At 42.6% G+C, this 23,575-nt stretch overlaps 1 protein-coding gene across 4 annotated transcripts in view; it reads left to right on the top strand.

The window, feature by feature from the left end:
- BMPER (BMP binding endothelial regulator) overlaps positions 1 to 23,575 on the top strand; it is a 255,226-nt gene that overhangs the window by 77,724 nt on the left and 153,927 nt on the right. For all 4 annotated transcript variants that reach the window (XR_012157448.1, XR_012157447.1, XM_073332937.1 and 1 more), the window contains exon 7: positions 19,526 to 19,625. Coding sequence is in view for 2 of the 4 variants with exons in the window: in XM_073332937.1 (XP_073189038.1) it covers positions 19,526 to 19,625 (100 nt within the window). In the remaining 2 variants the exon portion in view is untranslated. The remainder of the gene's footprint in view (positions 1 to 19,525; positions 19,626 to 23,575) is intronic.

Below are 23,575 nucleotides of genomic sequence, written 5' to 3'. Positions count from 1 at the left end.
AAGGCTCTTCAGCGATGTTTGGGCTTCCCCTCTGTCCCCATGAGTTTCCACCTGCCTGTTTCAGATTGGTGAATCAGTGATTGCTGAGTTAAGTGGTGCTGTACAGGAATGCATTCTCTTCAGACCATTCTGTAAAGCACTTAGCACACTGTTGATTTATATATCAATACATTAATAATTTACTGAGGAAGGACTGCAGGATTTGGCCCACTCATATTAACAATGGAAAAGGTCTGCTATGTCATCTTGCTTCACTGCTTCTTTCTAGCATCTCTTAGAGTGCTAACCATACCAAAAATGTGCAGTCCTCTCCCCTTGACACCAGCCAGCAAAATGGCCAGTGGTGGGGAGTGGAGAATATGATCTAGCCGCTACGTGCACTCTCCCTCCTGTAGAGGTTGTGCCTCTTAGAGGCAAACCAAGCACCATATTGCTCCCCCACAATGTAGTCTGGTGCCTTCAGTGCACAAAACCAGCCCTGTGTGTTCTGTAAAGCACTATACAAGTTTACAGCTCTCTCTAAATTATTTATAATACTATTACTACAATAAAATAATATGAAAATGATAACAGACTCTTAGGCCAAGCTAAATGGTTGGGCTTCATCTTAACCTCGGGCGAAATCTAGAGTATAATATTTTATTTGTGCTTTTGCAAATAACCTCAGGAGTCACCCAGTGGATTCCTGTACAAGCATCCCTTAATTCAGCATATACTGACTCGCAAGTCTCAAACAGTCAGGTGGAAAACTCATGGGGGCAGGGAAGGGAGGGAGTGCAAACATCCCTCATTTGGAGAAGAATGAACCTGTTGAATCCAGCCACTTTGTACATCTAACCAGACCTAACACATGTAGCCCCAGTGACATCCTAATAAAACTGTCAGGCCTCAGTATCAGTAATTCACACCAGTATTTTTAGATTCTCTGTAAAAAGTGGGGGAGACCCTTCTTCATAGATGAAAAATGAAGTGCGAATCTGAAAGGGTAGGCTGAAAAAGAGCAGATGCTGACATCTTGAGTTAATATATTTCCCTTAAAAACAGATCTGTCATCAGCCTCCACTCAGATGAGGAGAGGAGCACTTATCTAAATAAATATGACAGTGGTTTCATACAATGGACCTGCCTTTTAAATAGTGATAATAATTGTTATATCATTATGAAAGATATGCCCTGCCATTCACCATTGACTTAAAGTTATGGGTTAGAGCAGATAGCTCCTCTCTCTCCCTTTTACAATAATTTTAAAGGACACCTTCTCACACTATCAAGAAAACCATTAGCACTGCTAGACCAAAACTAGTAGAAGGAGGGTTAATAATGGTGAGATTATGCAGCTGAGAATACTACAAACACTGAAAACATGCAGGGGGAAAAAAGAGGGAAATTCTTTTCAATATTTAATTAAAGTAAGAAAAGAAAGTCTTCAAGAACTTCTGTCATGTACATTTGTACAAATATTATATCTGAGTAGAGCTACTTACCTAAGAAATAGGGGTATAAATGAGTGGCATTTTTAGAAATATGTCCTACTAATTAAGGTTACCCTTCCAAATTAATAAATTCTGGCAAAACTTTCATTTAGAAATATGTGTATCTGGTTCTGTTTCTCCTTATCTGTGCCAGCTATACAGTACCGAAGGATTCATAATGCAAGGGGATTCCTCAGCTGGATACTTACACTGGTTGTTGTAAGACCACTTCACACTACCATACTGGTGCAATGCAGACTTTACAGAGCAGAAGAGGCTCTGATCCCACAAACCAGAACCTAAGTTTGTTTCCCTGTTTGTTACCTATATTAAGATTATTATTATCTCGTGATAATGAGTTCATGGATCAAATCTGAGAAATGTTTTATTGTAGTTTTCCCAGTAGTTGCATTTCCTATGATATGTGGCATGACCCCCAAATCCTAGACATTTAAGGAGGAGTGTAAATTGGTTGCATATGTACAAGTACACTTTTGAGGTGCTCTGCTTTGGTCTAGCCTGGTGACAGTTTGCTAATGCTCTCTTTGTATTAGTATGCATCTATCCACCTGCTTATCTGAAAATCTCTTAATTCTAGGTGCTTGGTGTGCTGGGTTGGATCATAGAAAACTCCTTGGGAACTGCCAGCTGATGTGCTGGGACTACCTCTAAGTCCGTTTTCCCTGGCAGCTTGGGACTTCAGAACCCTGCCTGGTTGTGCCAGACGCGCTAGCCTGCTACAAACACAGACCCAGGTCTGAACCACATCCCACACAAGCTGCAGGCTTAACTGAAAACAGCTTAAGAAATGCTCCTGTCTCCAACACACAGTGCCCAGTTCCCAATGGGGTCCAAACCCCAAATAAATCTGTTTTACCCTGTATAAAGCTTATACAGGGTAAACTCATAAATTGTTCGCCCTCTATAACACTGATATAGAGAGCTCTTTGCCCCCCCCCAGGTATTAATGCATACTCTGGGTTAATTAATAAGTAAAAAGTGATTTTATTAAATACAAAAAGTAGGATTTAAATGGTTCCAAGTAATAACAGACAGAACAAAGTGAATTACCAAGCAAAATAAAATAAAACATGCAAGTCTAAACCTAATACAGTAAGAAAGTGATTACAGATGAAACCTCACCCTCAGAGATGTTCCAGTAAAAGCTTCTTTTACAGAGTAGACTCCTTCTAGTCTGGGTCCAGCAATCACTCACACCCCTGTGATTACTGTCCTTTGTTCCAGTTTCTTTCAGGTGTCCTTTAGGGGTGGAGAGGCTACCTCTTGAGCCAGCTGAAGACAAAATGGAGGGGTCTCCCAGGGGCTTAAATAGACTGTCTCTTGTGGGTGGAGACCCCCTCCTCTCTCCTATGCAGAATCCAGCTCCAAGATGGAGTTTTGGAGTCACATGAGAAAGTCTCATGTCCATGTATGACTGAGTTCGTTACCAGCCAGGCCACATTCCCGGGAAAGCTCAGATGTGGATTGGTGTCTCCAAATTCATTGTTAGCTTAAAGAAAAGGAGTACTTGCGGCACCTTACAGACTAACAAATTTATTTGAGCATAAGTTTTCATGAGCTACAGCTCACTTCATCGGATGCATTCAACACTCCTTTTCTTTTTGTGAATACAGACTAACATGGCTGCTACTCTGAAACCTGTTATTGTTAGCTTAAGTGTTTCTTGATTGGGCACTTACTGAGAATAGTCTTTTCTCAGCAAGCTGACCAACTGCTTCATTGAGGCTACTTAAAATTAAACAAGTACATAGCCAATATTCATAACTTCGAATACAAAAATGTTACATGCATACAAATAGGACGAATATATCCAGTAGATCATAACCTTTGCAGAAATATGTTACATGGCATATCTAGCATTAAACATATTCCAGTTATGTCATATTTGCTTTCATAAGCATATTTCCATAAAGCATTATGGGGTGCAATGTCACACTTGGGTTGGGATTTTCAAAGATGCCTAAAGAAATTTGACTTTCAATGGGAGTTGGGCATCCATCGTTCAGACAGTCTTGAAAGTCCCGGTATTTGGAATAGTAGCTTTAAATAACATTAAGCAATGTGCATATGTTTGTGTTAGTACAGTGCACACCTTAGGTATTAATAAGATGGACAGCAGCACAAAGATATTATGGAAGTGTTTATCTAAAGGGTAAACCTCTTACGATTAAAATACTGCAAATGAGAAATCGGTAAATCAGTAATTAACAATATAATCCCAACAATAAACTATCAATGATGAGTGGACCTGATGTGATGATATATTTGAGAAGCCTTTGAAAACTTAATGGGAAGAGGAAAAAGGACACTGTAGGCCAGATTGTGACTTGGACCAGCCAGGGTAGTAAGAGGGAATAAGAACCCCCTTTACTGCTACATGGTGTACCTGGATGTTATATATGGGCCTGAAGGTTACTTCCTTCCCCGAGTAGCTGGTTTCAGAGTTGGCAGTGAAGGCAGAGCCTTGGTTCCCCTACCACACATACATTTCTTGTCCAGCATAGAAAAATGTTATAATTTGCTGCTGGTACAGACTAGTAGCAAATTATTACCCCCTAGAGCAAGGAGGAATCAGCGGAGGAAATTGTGACTCACAGATGCATTCCTTCGGGCTTGTCTTTGACCCATCACAGTGTGGCCTATGGGGGTGGGGACCACAGCACACGCTCAAGTGTTGCATAGTAACTGACCGCAGTAGACCCTGCTACAACCTGGACTACATTAACACAAACAAGGCTAGCAGGGTCTACAGAAGGCATTGCTTCACACCCCTGTCATCCACATTGCCTTAGTCTCAACGCCTCTCAAGGCTAATCCTGAAGCATTGCAGATTCCACAGCATCCCTTTCTCAGGCCTGTATCTAAACCAAAACCAAGCTTAAATTTTGCTACTTCACCTTAATCACATCCTAGAGGGAGGGTAGCAGTAGAAACAGCACCTGCCCTCTCCCAGAGTTAATGTAACCCTTGTTCTTCGAGTGTAACCGCCCTAGTTAGTGCACGATGAAGCAATTAGACACAGTCTATACTAGTAAGGGTACTGTATGGACTGTCTATAAATCCCATGGTGTTACATAAAATGTAATCATATACATTTCATATATACTGTTCTTGATTCCTGAAGTTATTTTTGTGATAATTGTTCTATAGATTTAAGGAAGCTGAGTTTGTACATGTGTCAAAAATTCATAAAATATTCCAAGAAGTGCTTTGTGTGTTGCATTTTCTCTTGGTGAAGTAGGCATAACACTTTGCAGTGTATTTTTACCTTTCTCTTTGCTAAGTGCTTGGAACAAACAGGATTTCCTGTTATTACAAACCTTTGATGGGTGCATTAAGGAAGCAGCATATATGAAATCCCATATTTCATGAGGTTACATCAGTAATATGTGTGGAATACAAATGTTTTAAGTGGAGTGTGTATAAATGTCCTTCATCATGTCATAAGCACAGCATTCCTTTTGTTATATACAAGGCAGACCATGCACAAAGAAGAGAAATAGCTAAAATCCTATAATCAATAAGAATGTTCTGGTTTTACATACAAAGAATTGGGTACCCTAGCTTCAAATCCTGAGGAAAGGTAATCCACAAAGCTGTGGAAAGGGCAAGTAGAATGCTGATAAATGCAAAGTAAGGAACACTGGAAAAAATAATCCCAACTATGCATACAAAATATTGGGGTCTAAATTAGCTGTAACCACTTAAGAAAGATCTTGGAGTCATCATGGATAATTTTCTGAAAACATCTGCTCAATGTGTAGTAGCAGTCAAAAAAGCTAACAATGTTAGGAACCATAAGGGAAGGGATAGATAGTAAGGAAGAAAATATCATAATGCCATTATATGAATCCATGGTACGCCCACACCTTGAATACTGTATTCAGTTCTTGTTGCCCCAGCTCAAAAAAAGATATATTAGAATTGAAAAAAGTACAGAGAAAAGTAACAACGATGATTAGGGTTATGGAACAGCTTCCATATGAGGAGAGATTAAAAAGACTGGGACTGTTCATCTTAGAAAAGAGATGACTAAGGGGGGATATGATAGAGGTCTATAAAATCACAAATGGTGTGGAGAAAAAGTGTTATTTACCCCTTCACATAACACAAGAACCCAGGGTCATCTAATGAAATTAGTAGGCAGCAGGTTTAAAACAACATAAATGTACAGTGAACCCGTGGAACTTATTGCAAGGCGGTGTTGTAAAGGCCAAAAATAAACTAGGTTAAAAAAAAAACCCAGTTCTGTATGTTCATGGAGGGTAGGTCCATCAATGGATATTAGCCAAGATGGTCAGTGATGCAGCCCCATACAGCAGATTTCCCTAAACCTCTGACTGCCAAAAGTTGGGACTGGACAACAGGGAATGGATCATTTGATAATTGTCCTCTGTAAGGATTTATGGGACTAGAACTTGGGTCTGCAGAGCCTGGGTTAGTTGATGGTCCCACATCGCCACCAAGAGGCTATACATAGGGGGCTGCAGGAAGGGTGGCCAGCATGTCCCTTGGCCTGTGCCGCTTCTCACAGCCCCCATTGGCCTGGAGCAGCGAACTGAGGCCAGTGGGAGCTGCGATTGGCCAAATCTGTGGATGTGGCAGGTAAACAAACCGGTCCGGCCCTCCAGGAGCTTTCCCTGAACAAGCGACGGACTGGCTTTGAGAACCACTGGTGTAGACCAGGCCTCACTCCAAAACCCTTTTTTCTCTTAGAGGGGGTCTTGTGACTAATTTAGCCTTAGTTATGTAAATTGAAGGGTGAGTTCACAGACATCAAGAGGTCTGTGATTCATCCAGTCATTAAAAAGAAAAGGAGTACTTGTAGCATCTTAGAGAAGTGAGCTGTATACAGCTCACGAAAGCTTATGCTCAAATAAATTTGTTAGTCTCTACGGTGCCACAAGTACTCCTTTTCTTTTTGCGAATACAGACTACCATGGCTGCTACTCTGAATCCAGTTATTAGTATCTCTCTGTTTAACAATACAAAGCAACAATGATTTTTAGGGGGGGCCTGTAACTTGGGAACCCCTTGGTCAAATGACACCAAATTTGGATTACTAATGCTACTCTATGCCTCCGTTAGGCATACCACATATCAAAGCAATCCAACTCGCTATTCAGATTTTTAGAGTGCTTACAAAAGTTGATCTTTAAAGAATATAAAATGGCAGCAATGGAAACCAATTAGTGGTTTTTCTGTACTGGTGGATGCACAGTGTAAAAAATATACATTTTCTTAAATACCATTCTCAATTTGGGTCCCCAGAGATTTAGTGGGTGCCATGCACTACCTTGGGTAAAACTCAACAGATTGAGACTATTTTAACTTGCATCACATCAATAGTTTGCTCTTTAGCTGTGAGAAAAAGAAGCCCTACCTAAAACTTCTTTGTAAATGGCTATTCTTCAATGGTCCCTATATGTATTCCAAACGTGGGTGGAGCCTGAAGGCTTTTGTAGCAGTGTCTGTGGAACCACTGGCTGAAATTACACTAACTCTGCCATGCACCCTCTTGAGGCATACTACATTTCAATGATATCAGACTAAGCATGCAATTTTAGAGGACCTAGAAAAGTCGACCTTTAAACAGATGTCGTGATGCAACATTAACTATTGTGATGCTACCACGCCATTATGATACACTGTAATTTGGGTAGTTTGCCTTAATGTTGAATTTACAGGAATAATGTCTGCTGTGATATTAGCAAAAGGCTCTTGTAAGTGCAGATCACAAATCTTATACTGCAGTGAGGTAGACGAGTGACCAAAAAATCCTTGGAAAAACAACCTTTTGCACAAATGAAACAGAGTGCTACTCATATACATATATTGTGACAGTGGCTATCACATTATAAGTATCAAGTTAGTCTTTTGAAACTTTATGCAAATCCATTGAACTGTACTTCATGTGTTCCTAGTGCCAATGAAAACAAAGTGTTCTCCAAATAATTCAGGGGAAAACTCACTCCTGGGAGAGGCTGGTATCTAGTTTTCAAAGCCACTACTTTGCTGAGCAGCTAAAAACTGAAGCTAGAGGAGTCTCTCTTGGCTTTAACTCTAACTTTCTCATTATCTGGAGGGGGGTAGGGGTAAACTGAGCAAGCTTTTAGTGGTTTGTAGTCATTTCTCTGTCCACAGACAGCTTCTAATATAACGTGTTCTATTACAATTTTATAGAAACAGTTCTCTTCAGAAAAGAAATAAATAACTCTGCAGTAGCTCATAGTAAAACACCAGATATTTCCGGAGTATATGGAAGCAACAGTGATATTAATCACAAATAATTTAGCTCCTCCCTCTATTTTCACTGATGTTTCTTAAAACATTTATTAAAATGTCAAAATAATTTTCCTTGCCAGCATCAGTCTATTACTTGAATGTCTTCTCTACGCCCCATCCACATCAATCTAAAGTTCTTGGTTCTTGCCTTCAGGGCCCTGAATAGCTCTTCTTGTGCCCACATTTTGGATCTCATTTCCAGATGCTGCCCCACCTTGATCCCTGTCTCCCTGTTCAAGCTTCCAGTCTATAACTGCTCCTCCTTCCACAGACAAGGTGGGTGAGGTAATATCTTTTATTGGATCAACTTCTGTTGGTGAGAGAGACAAGCTTACAAAGAGCTCTTCTTCAGGTCTGGGACACATATTCAGGATGTTACAGCTAAATACAAGGTGGACCAGATTGTTTAGCATAAGTAAATGCATATTTCAAGGGACCATACAAGGTGAAGTGACCCATTAACATCCCTCCAGTCATCGGGGGGAAAGCAGCATGGTGGGGTGTTGTTAGTGGGTTGCAGATTTTTGTAACAAGCCGTAAATCCCATCTCTCTCTATTCAGTCCATGGTTTTTTGTGTCTAGCAAAATTATGAATTTAAGCTCCCAGGCTGGTCTTTTAAAAGAGTTGTGCAGATTCCCTTTGTTCCTAAACACCACTTTGAAAAAATAGTCAGAGAGAGGCTGTGAGGAGCTGCCAATCAGGGCCCAGCAGGTGCAGATAAAAAAGGCCGCAAGGCCAGAGGTAGTCAGTTGCTGCTGGGAGCTCAGGGATTGAGGAGCGTGTCCTTGGAAGGCTGAGAGAACTGCAAGTACCGTTGACAGAGGAGCTGCTTTCAGGGTCTGGGGGAGTGAGAGGGAACTCCTGGCTGGCTGCTGGGACTGAGCACCTGTGTGCCCTGAAGTGAGGCTGAAGAAGGTGCTGGGGGCCATGGGGAAGTGGCCCAGGGAAACATTGGAAAGAGTTGCAGCTTGAGGCTGCTATCCATAGGGTCTCTGGGCTGGAACCCAGAGTAGTGGTCAGGACCAGGTCCCCCTCACTCGCCACTGGGGAAGTGGCATGATTATTGGCTGAGACACTAACCCTGGAAGGGGGAACATGGATGCTGACACAGCCGGAGGACTGAGCTGCGAAGAGGGCACCGTGGTTCCTGAGGTGGCAGGCAAATGCAGAGATGGAGTGACAGTGTGCAAGCCATGGACGGGTGGCGTCGGCCTTGAGGTAATCTCCAGAGTGACCAAAAGGAGGCGCCAGTCTGGAGGTGAGTGACATGCCCCATGACAGTGAGCAAGACGCTGTTATCAGGATTAATATCTGAAACACTGGAACAGCTGAATAGGTGTTTGAGGAATACTGGATCCTAGACAGAATGAGACTATAGAAAGGATTTTTTAACCCAAAACCAAGAAGCAGAAGTGGGAATAAATGCTTACATTATAGAGCTCAGAACTTTGGCATCTACAGGTAACTTTGGAGACATTAAAGATTCCCTAATTAGGCACAGGATTGTTTGAGGGACATGTGATTCCAGCTTACAGGAGAGACTGTTGAGGAAAAACAGATCTAAGCTGGAGAAATGACTACAAATAGCAAGGGTAGCGGAACTGTCCTGGGAAAAGATCAAAACAGTAACAGCCACTAGTGCAGAACAAGTACACAGGCTCAAGCTAAAGGAGGCCGGTTAGAGACAGTCTGGCTGAGAATGCAGACATGGTCCAGTGCATATACTACTCCTGGGGCAATTCTGTGCCAAAAATTCTGCGCACAATATTTTAAAATTAGGCAAATTTTATTTGTCAGAATAACACAATATAACCATGCTCCCGCTTTCAGCCCTGGATGCCCGTGCCAGGTGGTGTGGAGAGTGCTAGGGGGAAATAAATTCTGCTGGGGAAAAAAATAAAATTTCATATGGAACATTAATTCTGTGCAAAGTCTGCATTGTTCAGTAGCGCAGAATTCCAGCAGGAGTAATATACTGTGAAAAGTAACAAGAAAGGCAGAAAGAAAAATTCCCACCTTATGGGCAACAGTGCAAGAGGCTTAGGAAACAAAACCACTTTCTATCCCAATGTTGCTACCCAGGAAGAAAAAAGCAGCATTCCATCAGTGACTGAGGATTTAGAGACTTCCAGTGAAGGAGAATATCTGCACTGTGACTTTAGTGGATCCAAAACTCTCAATATATGCACTGCAGAAGAAGGCTGCCAACCATTCAACTGCCATATTTGTAACTATGCTATTAGATCAACAACCAATTCAATTCCAGCTGGATTGCAGAGCCAGCTGCGATGTACTCCCAGCAAAACTGCTAAGCAGCAATATTAGATTGGAGAAATGTGATTAAGTGCTGGTGATGTACACTAAAACCATTCTGAGGCCAGTGGGCAAATGCACATTGTTAAAATGACCCACAAAGAAGTCTCCATGGAAGACTGTATCACAAACATGTTCAAGAATTCTAGGAACAGTGAAACCTTAGAAGCATTGTCTCTGTTTGCATACAAGTAAAGGGAACTACTGTGTAACCCAAAGGCTTCGTATTTAAGAATGCTCTCTTCAACTCGGAGCTTCAAGATTAAGCAACTATGCTTGGCCTTATCCATCTCTCACTTATGCAGGTGTAATATTACTAAAGTAAATAAAATTACATCATTTTTAAACAAGAGGAAAGAATCAGGTCCTTTGGATACTGACAACTATAAGATGGTAAGCATGGAGTGCCAGACTGGTGTGCCACAGGTTAGCTCCACTTCTTTGCTAAGAGAATAGTTTGAAGTTCTGAGGATGCATTTTGCAAGGAAGTACCAAACAGCACTTGCACCTGAAAAGTGCTTTTTTCTCTCGGCCATCACCGAAGCACAGCTCTTGAGAACTGGAAGAGCTGACAAGTGGCTGGATTGATTTGGCTCTTGGTACTAGCCACTTCATACACACTGCTGTTGGTTGTTGGAAAACATGACTGTAATTTAGAGGCTTGTCCTGATCTAAATTACTAGCTAATGGATAATTTAGATAATTCCTCAGCAGCTGGATGCAGCTATATAAAGATTAATTCCAAAAAAAGAAGGCTTGTCAGTTCATAGTTAATTTAAGTCAAGATGTCCTGACTTTGAGATATCAAAGACCCACACCAGCAACTTGCTAGGAACCTCAGGAACACAGCTAATTTGCATAAAATGGAGCCACTGGTTTAACTTTCCTATTAATACAGCCAGGTGACACATTTATCAATATGACTGGCTACTTGCATCAGAATAAAGCATTGGGATGATGAGGCCAGATCCTCAGATGGTGTAATCAGCAGAGCTCCATAGATGTCAGTGAGCTATGCCAATTTATACCAGTTAAAGATCTGACCTGTTGTCTCCACGGGATGCACCTGAACATTAGAGAGAAGGGCAGCTGTGATCCCCATTTTAGAACTCCATGGATTGCCTTTGGGCTACACTTTGGCTGCCTCTGCTTTAGATTTAAACTTAATGACTGGGGGAGGAGGAGTAATAACAGTTTGCTTCCTTTGTTCAAAGTGGTTTATTGCAACTAATAAATATGCTGTGTGGGTAGTACTACAGCTTTACTATCTGGCAGCATGAATACCAGTTCTCACAGATTTTTAAAAATACATCACAAGCATTTGATACTTCTAAACAAATGGCTTAAATAGTATTTTAAAATTCTGAAGCTATAACTTGTTTACTTGTGACTTGAGGCAGCTTTACTATTAAAAGCACTCTAATGTAAGTAGAGTGGTTTTGTTTTGTTTTTCCAAAACTTTGTCATGCAGGTTTTGGCTTTGCAAAACCAAACTTGTGAGTTATCCAGATATTGATCCTATTTTATCCATATCCCCCCAATAGTAGGAAAGCTCAAGTAGGCTATGTGTTAAACAAAATGTTACTTTTGTTGGCGCATCTCTAACTGTATGTGCATGTCTGAGTATACATAATTCAATATTACCTTCCTTTGGTCTATATAAACTATATAGACCATGGTTATTTTCTGTGTTCCACAAATGGTTAGTAAATCTTCCTGAATTATATCTTTTTTAACTCTCAGAAGATGGTAAGACCAGTGATAAATTATTTGTAGATGTGGCATGATTCTGATCTATGTTCACCTTATCACTGCAGGGCCAAATCCTTACACAGGCAAAGTTCTCATTGATTTTAATGAGAATTTTATTGGAGCAAAAATATCAGGATTCAGCCCATGATGATCTGTTACGCATTTGTTCTTAGCTTTCATTCTGGAAGAAGTTTGAAAGGTTTCATGTGTCACCAGATAAGCTTTCTTTACCTCAAGGGAAAACCTATTAAAGTAGCATTATTCTAACCTCAGGACATACATACATCTAGAGATGCAGAACAATGTCAGATGCAGGCTATATTCACAACAGGTGTCGATGTACAAACTAAGACAGATCTTCAAGCTGTCTTGGGCTTTGTATAAGGATTTTACTCCGGTAGAGACCAAAACTAGCTTTTGATAGGCAGGGCCGGCTCCTGCTTTTTTGCAGCCCCAAGCCGTGGGAAAAAAAAAGAAAAGAAAAAAAAAACAAACCTGATTGACCTGCCGCTGAAGTGCCACCGAAGTGGAAAGGAGGGAATGAAGGACTCGCCACCGAATTGCTGCCAAAGACCCGGACGTGCCGCCCCCAATAATTGACGGAGTGCCGCTCCTCTCTATTGGCCGCCCCAGGCACCTGCTTCCTTCGCTGGTGCCTGGAGCTGGCCCTGTTGATGGGTAAAGGCTCAATCAGGGCTCACCCCCAAGTGAACAGGCTCACCCCCAAGTAAGTGGCTAAAAGAAGCCCAGTGAATCTGAACAGATTAACCAATCAGATTGCTGTTCATTCTAAACTGCTCCCAGGTCTTTGCAGGAGACTAAAACCTATAATAAATATATGTTAAAGCAATGCCAATTTGACAACATCAATGGTGTAAATGTGGTGAGTGGAATCATGCTGATAGGGACATAAGCAAGTAAGAGAAATCTTCAGGTGGGATTCAGGTAATGACAGTATTCCTACTTTGGAAAAAAAAATCCAGACTTACAGGCAAGAGCATTTGTAACTCCTGTTTCATTAGGCTTGCTCCATTAGCTGATATGTTTGAGGGTTGAGCCCTGCGCAGATACAAAATTTGTACCTGCAAAAATGGTCCATGGATTTCTGCAGATTTGCAGGACTGTACATTTCAGAAACAGGAACAAGCTGGTTATGCAGAGAAGGCAGCTCACTTCAGCTACCCACAGATGGTTAAATAGTGCTCACGACCTGAGCAGTTATTCCTTTTCTCTCCGCATGCCAGATAACAGTTCCATTAAATGGGACAGGGGGTTATTTTAAGCATTAGCAGGTAGTTTTGTCCTGAGAGACCCCTTATAATCATATCTTCTTTCTCCTCTCAGGAGCTACAGAAAGTTTACACAGACGTTTGTTTGTGTTGGGTGACTGTCTAGGGGTTCATTGTTTTTTAGCTTTGTGAGTTAAAGTCCTTCAGTCAATTCATGAATTGACAATTAATGTATGTTTTTAAAATGATAATACAGTCACTTAAAGTGTTTCTGCAGGTTTGAACCTATTTACCTCTTGTTTAGATATTTCTTATACATACAGTATGATAGGCCATACCGATAGAATCAGTAAACAGTCATAAACAGTCTTAAACACTTAAAGTGAGACCACTGTACATGCACAAATGGCCTGATTTTCCCCTCACACCAGTTTTATACTATTGTAGCTCCATTGACTTCACTGCGTTTCCTCTTGATTTTCATCAGTGTAAGTGAGACCAGAATCAGACCCCAATTAGATTCTGACCAGCATTTTTCATAAATCTAATATAAATATATTGTTTATCCCACAGCATACTTTCCTACATGATTAAAAGCTTACTCTTGGATTTTGTCAAAGACAGGTTCACTTCAGCAGAAGCTACTGTGTGAGGAGTTCGTTAGCTAGTTCCACCTTGAAGTTAGCATCATTCACAGAGTTATAGAATCATAGAAATGTAGGAATGGAAGGGACCCTGAGAGGTCATCTAATCCACCTCCCACTCCCCATGCTGAGGGAGGACCAAGTAAACCATAACCATCCCTAACAAGTGTTTGTCTAATCTGTTCTTAACCCCCCTCCCAGTGACAGGGTCTCTTCCTCCGGGGGGGGGGGTCTGCTAATAAGGGGCTCCACCGGGCTTTGCTCTCTGGTCGAGGACCCTGGAGCGGACATCTCGCCTATAGCTTCCCTCTCCTTTCTTAGGCTCTGTTGTCTAGGGGTTTTCTGCGTGGGGGTCTCTACCCCCTTCCTCGGGGAATCTCCCCTTTTTCTTATTTTGGGCTTTCTCCCTCTGCCCACCTTCCCTCCTGCCTCGGAAGGGGTCCCAATCCAAATTCACTACCACCGGATAAGACAGGCCCTTTACTACCCCGACCTGTGGCCACTTAAACCTGCCCCAAACCTCGAGGGGCACCTGGGCCATAGGGTATTGCCTCCTATCCCAGTGGAGGCATTCTACATCCATCTTCACACTGGGAATCCACCAGTGTGGCCTCACCAGCTTCCTTTGTACCAGAGAACAGGCTGAGGCCAAGTTTCCTCCCCACCATCACTGGAATGGTGGACAGCTTCCACCCCTTCCCTCCAGCATTTGCCCAGCCACAAAACTCTGCCCACGCGCTATCCATGTGTGAGCAGTCCCTCTTCTTGTATCCCAGTTGCCTGCACTGCCAGTAGACAGCTGGTCTGGATCCTGTGGGAGCCCCTCAGGTGTCTCCAGTTTGTTCTCCGGGCCCTTCCCGGGCGGGGATTCTCTGGGCCTTCTCCCAAGCTCCACTTCCTTGCTCAGTCATCCCACCTTCCTGGGGAAGTCCGCCTCCATAAGCTTTACAGTCACCTCAACTGTATTTGGTTGGTGCCTCCTCACCCACACCTTTATATTCTTGGGGAGACCTTGTAAGAACTTCTCTAGGATGAGCACATCCATGATCTCCCCCACTGTGCATTAACTTTTGCGCAAATGCCCAGGGCCTCAGCCTCCCCCGCACCCCATCCACCTCACCGAGCGGAACTTCTGGTGGTAATTCTCTACAGACAGCCCCACCCAGGGCTGGATTAAGACCTTTAGAGGCCCTAAGCACTGAAAAGATTATGGTGCCCCCTATATGTAATTCAAAATAAAAACAATACTATACTGTAAAATAAAATTTTATTTTTTGAAATGACACAAAGTGTACATGTATGCTGAAATTAAAATAGCTTCTTTCTAGATTTTCTGATTGCAAAATTCTGGATCAGTTCATTGAAGCTGACTCGATGAAACGTGTCCGATTCCATACACAATGGGGAAAGTGAATCAAGTCTGTCCTGACACGTTGTTCTCTGAGGGTTTTTTATTCTTTTCGGCTGAGAAAAAGAGCGTTCTGTGGAGCAGTTAGTAATCATCAATGTTAGAAAAATATGTACTGTGATATCTACATTTGGAAATACACATTGTATTCCTTCTTTCAATATTGTGTCATGAAGATCAATGACAGAATTTCATTTTTTATGTTTCATTAACTTTGCGCTCATATAATAGTGAAACTGCTGTACTTTTCCACAGAGATTCATGTTAAAGTCAACAGGGTAGGAGTCAACTAGCTTTTGGGAACCTTGTTAATATTGTTTGTCAGATAAGTCCATATCATTTAGAAAAAAAAAATCTACTTGATACTACTTTGTACACTTCACCTATCCTCTTCATATGAGCTTTAAGTGAATCAATTATAGTGTAGTAAGTAGATATGCGAAATTACACAACATACACTATTTTTATGTATATATATATATGAATGAAAGAAAACAAATCAAGTATGTATAACTCAGAAGAATATATCAATAATAAAACAAATTGTACTACATGACAGGATCTGATTTCCTCGCATTATTTCAGTCTACGTTAGTAGGATGCCCCCCTGGTTTAGGTGGGGATAAGTAATAAAAAGAGAACAGAAAAACGGGGGAAGAGTGTGTAGTGGAGTGTAAGGAAGTCTAAGAAAGTTCTGATTTTTCCCATGACGACTACTTCGATGCTTTTTTTGAAATATCAAATGTTTTAAAAAATAACTCATTTTTTTTTGTGCCCCCTGCTTTGCTGGTGCCCTAAGCATGTGCTTTGTCTGCCTGTTGGGTAATCCAGACCTAGCCCCACCCAAACCAGGACAGCTGCCTTTACTGCTTCATTCCTGACTTATTCTTCACTTACAGCCAGTAGGCCATTGGGCTTTGCTGGCTAGGTAGGGAGCCAGTCGCAGGGCCCAGGTTGCCCTGTCCCATCCAGCCCCCACGGCTACCTGCTTAAACGTGCCTAGGAAGGTGTTATGGTTATCTGTTGGGCCCATTTTACACAGTCCTAAGCCCAGCGCCTGGACGCCATCCCCTCCCGTGGGACTCACCACTTTCTGCAGGAGCTGCTGTTCGATGCCATCCTGCTCCCCAATGAAGCCCTGCAGGCTGTTCTGCCTGCCAGGTGAGCAGGGCCTGTCTCTACAGCTGGTGGGCTTGCTGAAAACTTTGCATTGCCTTCTGCACTCCTCCTGCTGCTTGACCAGCCACTGCATGGTCTCCTCCATCTCCAGGCTGCCAAACACTTGCTCTGTCACAGGATCCCAGACAAGCCCCCGCACATGTAGCAGATCGCAGCAGGTCCCCTTGGCTCCTTTCTCTGCTAAGTCCACAAAATCACTCTGAGACTCTGGGGTTAGTATCCACTGCTGCAGTTTATTCACAGGCTTGTTCCCACCACCATTTCACTATGTACAGTTGGCCCTTCACCATCAGGCGGGAGCAAGAGAGAGAAGGACTCCCTGCCTTTTCCCTTTCTTTCTGCCTTCCCCAAGGCTTTTATATAGTCCCAGGCTAATTAGCTGGCAGTTCTCTCCGCCTCCCCAATTAGGGCCACGTTATCTCCAGGTATCTCTAATCTAGCCCCCTAAATGGGAGCTGGCGTGACAGAGAGCTGAGTCAGCAACCCTTTGCCCAGCACCCTGTCACAGAATGTTATATGGGTCAGTGTCAAATTGAGATAAATCATGTCTACTGCTTCCCATTAAGCCAATAATCCTTTCAAAGAAGGAAATTAGGCTGATTTGGACTGATTTGTTCTTGACAAATCCACGTTGGCTATTTTTTATAACCCCATTATCCTTCAGGTGCTTAAAAATTAATTCTTTAATAATTTGTTTGAACATGTCTCAAGGTATCAAAGTTAGACTGGTCTATAATACCCCAGATACTCTTTGTTCCCCTTTTTAAGTTTGCCTTTCTTCAGTCCTATGGGACCTAACCCATCCTCCATGAGTTCTCAAAGATAATTGCTAATGGTACACTGTGAGGAGTGTAGTATAAAAACCTAAGCAGAACAGAACAGACTAGAAAGGGGTTTCTCCATGAAGGATTGCACCTGAGTTTTGGCTTGATCAGTCAAAGAAGTGGGGCTGCAAAACAGTTTGGGGGATGTGTATATGCAGAAAACAAAATCCATAGGTGAGGCTGTGGGAAGGGGCCCTTTCATATTGCAGGGCTCTGGTCAACCAAGCTACTAGATCATTCCTTAACCCGCATCAGTGTTCTTCTCCCTCCACCCACCCCCATCTGATCAAGGGCTCCATGCTCTAATTACTCATTCACATTATCTTCTCAGGATGGGTTCTGTCTTCTATGAGCTTTCCCCTTGATGGATTGACAGCACCATTTCTGTGAGCCAGGGAGAGAGATTTATTCTCTCATTCTGCACCTGTGCTTCTTCCTAAAGAGCTATTCCCTGAGCATCAGAAGAATCCTCAGTGAAGGAATTCATTTAGTTTTGTCAAAGTTTCCTCTCTGATCCATAATTTAGATCAGCAGTTTCAGCTTGCAATAAACTCTGTAATCCTGGATGCTGCAATGAAAGAATGATGACCAGGCCATAGCCATGTGCATTCAGGATACTTCACTGGCCCCCTTGGGGCAGATGGGAAAAATGTTCTTTTCAGAGAGTTCTGAGTCTGAAATCTTGTTACAGTATGTGATACAGACAGTACATTAATTTTTTTCGTAATAGTATCAGAATGGATTAGTCTGCTCTTGCTACATAAAAGCTCACTCATAGTTCACTGTACTATTGTACTGTTTGGGGGTGGAGTCTTGTACCATAATTTCAAACAGTGAACTCTTAAAAGAATGGCTTTTTCCATCTGTTTCAAGGGAGGTCAGAGAAGAATCCTGAAGGAATATGGCTGTGGACTACTCATAAGTCTTTCATTGCAGCATCCAGAAATACAGAGTATATTGTGGATTGAATCTTTTGCTCTAAATTATGGATTGGGCAGGACATTTAGATTAAACTAACTGAATTCCCTTCATGAGACAAAGATGGCCAGATTTTAAAAGTGAAAAACCTGGATACCAGTCCTGGGTGTGGAGGACATTTTGGTTGAGGTCTTGAGATGTGCACAGAAAGGTTTTGGCAACAGAGCGGAGAGCGGAAAAGTCTTTCTTTCTCTCCATCTTTAGCCAAAATATCCCCTCCCTGCTAGAGTGACCAGATGTCCCAATTTCACAGGGGCAGGGGCTTTGTCTTATACAGGTGCCTATTACCCCTCACCCCTTGTTCCAATTTGTCACACTTGCGATCTGGTCACCCTACTCCCCACCATCCCCTACAAATCTCCCTTTTAGAATAAAAAGCAGGATATTATTTAGACTGAAAACTCTTTGAGACACAAATGGTCTTTTCTTACTATATGTGTGTACAGCATCTAGGACAATAGGGCCCGGCTTCCAAACTAGGGCCTTGAATCACTACTGCATTACAAGTAATAAATAATGTTTCAGTAAAGAATATTTATCTGTCTGTCACCTTCACTTTTTTTCCTCCAGTCCCAACGCTTTTGCCTCTTTCTCTACCCTGTATCTGCAAGACCAACTTCTTTTTCCTTTGAAATCGCCCCTGAACCAAGTCCTGCCTTATTTCTGCTCTTTCCCCCTTGTCACTATATTGTTGGTTGATTTCCTTCAACTGATTTCTCTATCCTTACACTTTCTGTGCTGTTTCTCTTTTGCTTTTTTCTCATTTTCTCCTCTACTTTCTCCTGCTCCTTCAGTATACACTTCTTTCCTCTCTCTTTCTATCTGCCACACTCCTTCTATCTCATTGACTACCTGTTCTTTGTTCTCTGAACAGTGCAGACTTTTTGGGTGTGCACAGTTGTACTGAGAACGTGCTTTCATGAATGATTGTGGCTACTTGGCATTCCTGAAGTGGTGGAAATACTTGGAGAATACCCATCCTCCTCTTACGTTTGTTCTTTAACTCTGCTTCCTATCTCAGACAAGCTCAGAAGTCCTATGCAGCAGCATATGTGGTGAAAAATGTGTTCACTGGCTTTTTGGAACCTCAAGAAAGGTTCATGGGTTTTGCTTTTATTCTACCTGATTTTCCCACATCCGTATTGAGAAATCAGTTAGCCAGGCACTTCTCTTTGTGCAGCTATCACTTGCTCATTGTTTACCAGAGTGAAAAACAGTAATACATGTAGAGATTCTGCAAGGAATGTAGGAAGTGCTGTATGGCAGTTGCATAAAGTCTCTGTGCCAGGTATGAATAGACATATATGTGGGTAAATATTGCTTCTGCTAAGGCTTCTGTAAGACTTGTCACCAGTGTGTGTGTGTGTGTGTGTGTGCACGTGTTTTTTCTTTTTTCTAATTGAGCCTATTTTCCCATAGGGAGGCAGGACAAAGTGTGTACGAGAAGTCTGCCCCATTCTGTCATGTCCCCAGCATCTCAGTCACATTCCTTCTGGACACTGTTGCCCCAAGTGTTTAGGTGAGTTGTTCTTTTCACAGGCATAATGTATGTAATGCAATATATTTCTGCATAGTGGCTTTCATACAAATATGTCACAGCCAATAAAAAGTAAAAATTAGTGATGCTTAGTAGTAAAGGCTACAATCCGCTTTTTATACATGTAGTCTCAATAGACATGGTAGGGTCTTGAAGAAAGATACAAAGGACAAATTTTGGGAGAGAAGCTGGGAAATTTGTTGTGTGTGAGAGAAAAGAATGTTGCCTTTATCACACATGTTTTGCAAAGCAGGGTGAGATTGGGGGAGGCGGCTCATTGAAATGTCCATAAATCCTAGAAAGATGCTTCACCTTTTGTTATTTTATTCAAGCTGGTTTCCCCATATTTGGTTTTGAGGAAATAGCGATCGAAGGAAGACCCTCAGCTGAAGTGTCGTTATTAAAAGCTATTGTCAGAATGGATAGGGACCTATTAATTTGTGTAATTGTTTGCTCCCTAGAGGGGCATCATAGTCTGAACTGGGAAGTTTTTCAGTTGGATTAAGATAACTCAGTACATGCTTTTGCATGAGATGGTTTCTTTTGCCCCAGAACATCAATCAATGTAAACAATATGAAATTCTGAGGGAGGAACATCTGCCCTCCAGTTGTTGACACTGGTGGGGGCCCAATTTGGACCAGAAAGAATCAATCTGGCCATTTGTCTACATGCAAGGTATTAAAGTTAAATTAAAGAATACAGGGATTGGAATAGAAATGAGTTGCCCTTAATAAAGTATTGTATGAAGTATTTACCTCTAATCTCAGATACTCCCCACCTCAGCTCACCTCTACTTTTGGTTCCAGAAGTGGTATCGTGATCTTCAGGTACAGCCTGGGGACAGAGTGCTGTTTCCTTCTAGTGCCAAGAAAGCTTTTTAGAATTGCTTTGCCATCATTCTAAACGGCCAGCACCTTGAATAGAGGGGAAGTCCAGAAACCCTTTCCCTTGAGGCTGAGGACAGTTGATGTTACCTAGTGGTCTCTCAGCCGGGCTCTGTTACTGGATGTCTGAGAAGTCGCAGAGCACATGCACTCTGGGGCTTCCTACACATTTGGGAGATCTCAAATTTAAGAGGAACAGCAGCAGGTTCCCGAAAAGAGACTTCTGGGTCTAAAAGGCATCTGTGATGTGGAGACTCAAGGACTGAGCCAGACTCCTTTTGGGAAGGCAGACTGTTCCAAACCACTCTGAATCTGAAAAAGGTTAAGACTTTGGCTTGCTCTTATTTTGTTCATACCATCTCCACCCACACCTTGATTCAATAATCCTCAGTGCATCACTCTAATTCAGATGCAAAGAATAGCAACAAGCTATCATGAAGGGAATCTGGGTTTTAATTTTGTCTGCTCTGTCTGACAGAGTTGGGACCATCAGAGACTTGATACAACTCCTCTCACCCAGTTTGAGGGGATTTTATTGTCTCAGCCATATCCCATACTAAAATCTTGAGCCTGTTTCCAGGGCTGGCTTAGTGAAAGAACACAAAGGGCCATGGCCCATGAACCTCCAGGCCTGTAGATTGTTCCAGAATCTCATAATATTTAACATGTTTTGCCTGCTTGAAACATAGCTTTTTGTTTTATTTTATTTTATTTGAGAAGCTTTATAAATACCTGGCTTGGACATAAAACTGCAGCACCAGAGAGTACACCCCTGGTGTCACCTATCACCCCACTGGAACCCATGTGGGGTATCATCAAACAACAACAACCATACTCGATGGGGACCTCATTATGAAAGAAATATTTCTTTAACTCCCTCTTCTGGTCTTCAAACAACTCCCAACTTCTCATCATCAGAGTCAAGCTCGCCACAGACCAGGACACACCAATTCAAAGTGGCACCATGCTCTGCCTGAACAGATGCAAAACCTACAGACATATCTCCACTACTACAATGATCAACACCCTCTGTGACCCAGGGTGCCTCGGGCAGCCCTCACTGGAAATGCCAAGGTCAGGGCAGGCTGCAAAAGGGAGAGCAGATACTCCCAAGACTCGTGGGTAACACTGAAGTTAAGCCTTCCAACCAGTCACAAACTGTGCTTCTGATCCCTCACACTGGTTATTAAGAAGCAAAAAAGAAATCACACAGCCGCCTTTATTGCATTCCAGTTCCTTGGCTCCCAATCAGCACCTAGGTCCAGTACAGTGAGAAGTTATTTTAAAACTCTACTGTGACGGGGCAAGGCCAGATGGCTATAGAAAAGTAGTGGGAGATAGATGTATTAGCTCCAGGCTAAACAAATCCCTGGTACCAGGATAAGTTAAATGGCAGCTGCTCCAGGTCAGTTAAGAGACCTGGGGCCAATTAAGAACTTTTCAGAAGGCAGGGAGAAGGCTAGGTTGATTGGGACACCTGAAGCCAGTCAGGAATTGGCTGAAACTAGTTAAAAGCCTCCCAGTTAGTCAGGTGGGTGTGGATGTCAGGAGCTGTGGGAGGAAGTTGTGCTGTTGGAGAGACTGAGCAGTACACACCCATATCAGGCACAAGGAAGGAGGCCCTGAAGTAAGGGTGAAGTGGAGCTTGAGGAAGTGGGGGCTGCTGTGGGGAAGTAGCCCAGGGAATTGTATGTGTCAGGTTTCTAAAAGGTCAGCTACCACAGCTGATACTATTAGGGTCCCTGGGCTGGAGCCCGGAGTAGAGGGTGGGCCCAGGCTCCCCTCCCCCCCGGTTAATCACTGAGACTGGGAGACAAGAGAAACTGTGCAAGAGAGGATAGCTTCTCCTCACCTCCCTCGCTGGCTTATGATGAAAATGGCTCAGTAGACTGTGACCCTTGTCTCTAGAGAGAGAAGGGCTACGTGGAGGGTCACAGTGAGCCTCTGAGGCTAGTGAAATCCACCAGGAAATGCGGGACCCACGGAGGCAAGGACAGAGCTTTGTCACACTACTCACATATAGAAAATGTTCTTCTGACCCCTAAGGGTCAGCCACATTACCAGGTCAGTATAGGGTTGGATCTTACCCAAAATACCACGCTGCCAGCCAATCCTTTAGTGTCTAAAACTAAAGGTTTGTTATAAAGAAAAAAGAAAGAACAAGAAGAGAGATGTTGAATGGTAAAGCAGTCACATACATGCAAAGATTCAAAGTCCATGAGGTTCCTAGCAGTATTCGTCAGTTTGCTGGCTTGAAAGTCCCTCTGGATCACATCCACAGCTTGGATGGGTCATTCGGTACTTTGTTCAGAACTTCATTTGTAGAAAGGTTACTCCATAGAGGTAAGAAGCAGGAATGAAGACAAAATGGAGAAGATGCAGCTGCCTTTTATAGTCTTTTGCCATGTGGCCTGTGCTTTCTTTGGTTCCAACGCAAACTGCCCAGTACATGGCTTGGAAGCCTTTTCTGTCCATAGGCATGCCCATGCATGCCTTGCTGAGTCATGAGGTGTATCCCTTGCCTTTTCTCAATGGATCAGTTGTATAGCTGATGGTCCTTAAGGGGCCATCAAGCAGGCTAGGCAAAGCTGATGCCAAACTGTCTGGGGGTGTCACCGAGAAGCATAGCCCAAGTTTGAATATAGACATACATACATATCTATAACTCATAATACAAACGGTGATACTAACATAAACAAGATTATCATATCTGGCAAATTATAACATTTTTTCAGATGTCTTACATGGCATACCTGGCATATGTCATTGCAATTTTACAATATTTGTATTCATAATATCCTAAAGTGTCCCCCAGATTCCATACAGCGTCACATACACCCTCCCACAACACACCATTTCAGATCCATGGGTCCCACACATGCCCATCACAACATGTGGTGTACCTCATCCAGGGCACTAAATACCCCAATACTATGTGGGTGATACCAGGCAATCTCTATGCTCTCGAATGAACTCACACAGGAAAATGATAAAAGACAAGCACACCACATCACCTGTGGGTAAACACTTTTCACAAAGCAGTCTCT

This window comes from Lepidochelys kempii, chromosome 2, assembly GCF_965140265.1.
Source record: "Lepidochelys kempii isolate rLepKem1 chromosome 2, rLepKem1.hap2, whole genome shotgun sequence".
In the NCBI taxonomy this organism is placed as follows: domain Eukaryota; kingdom Metazoa; phylum Chordata; order Testudines; family Cheloniidae; genus Lepidochelys; species Lepidochelys kempii.
The sequence above is the reverse complement of the archived record's forward strand: the minus strand, read 5'-3'. Positions and strand labels throughout refer to the sequence as shown.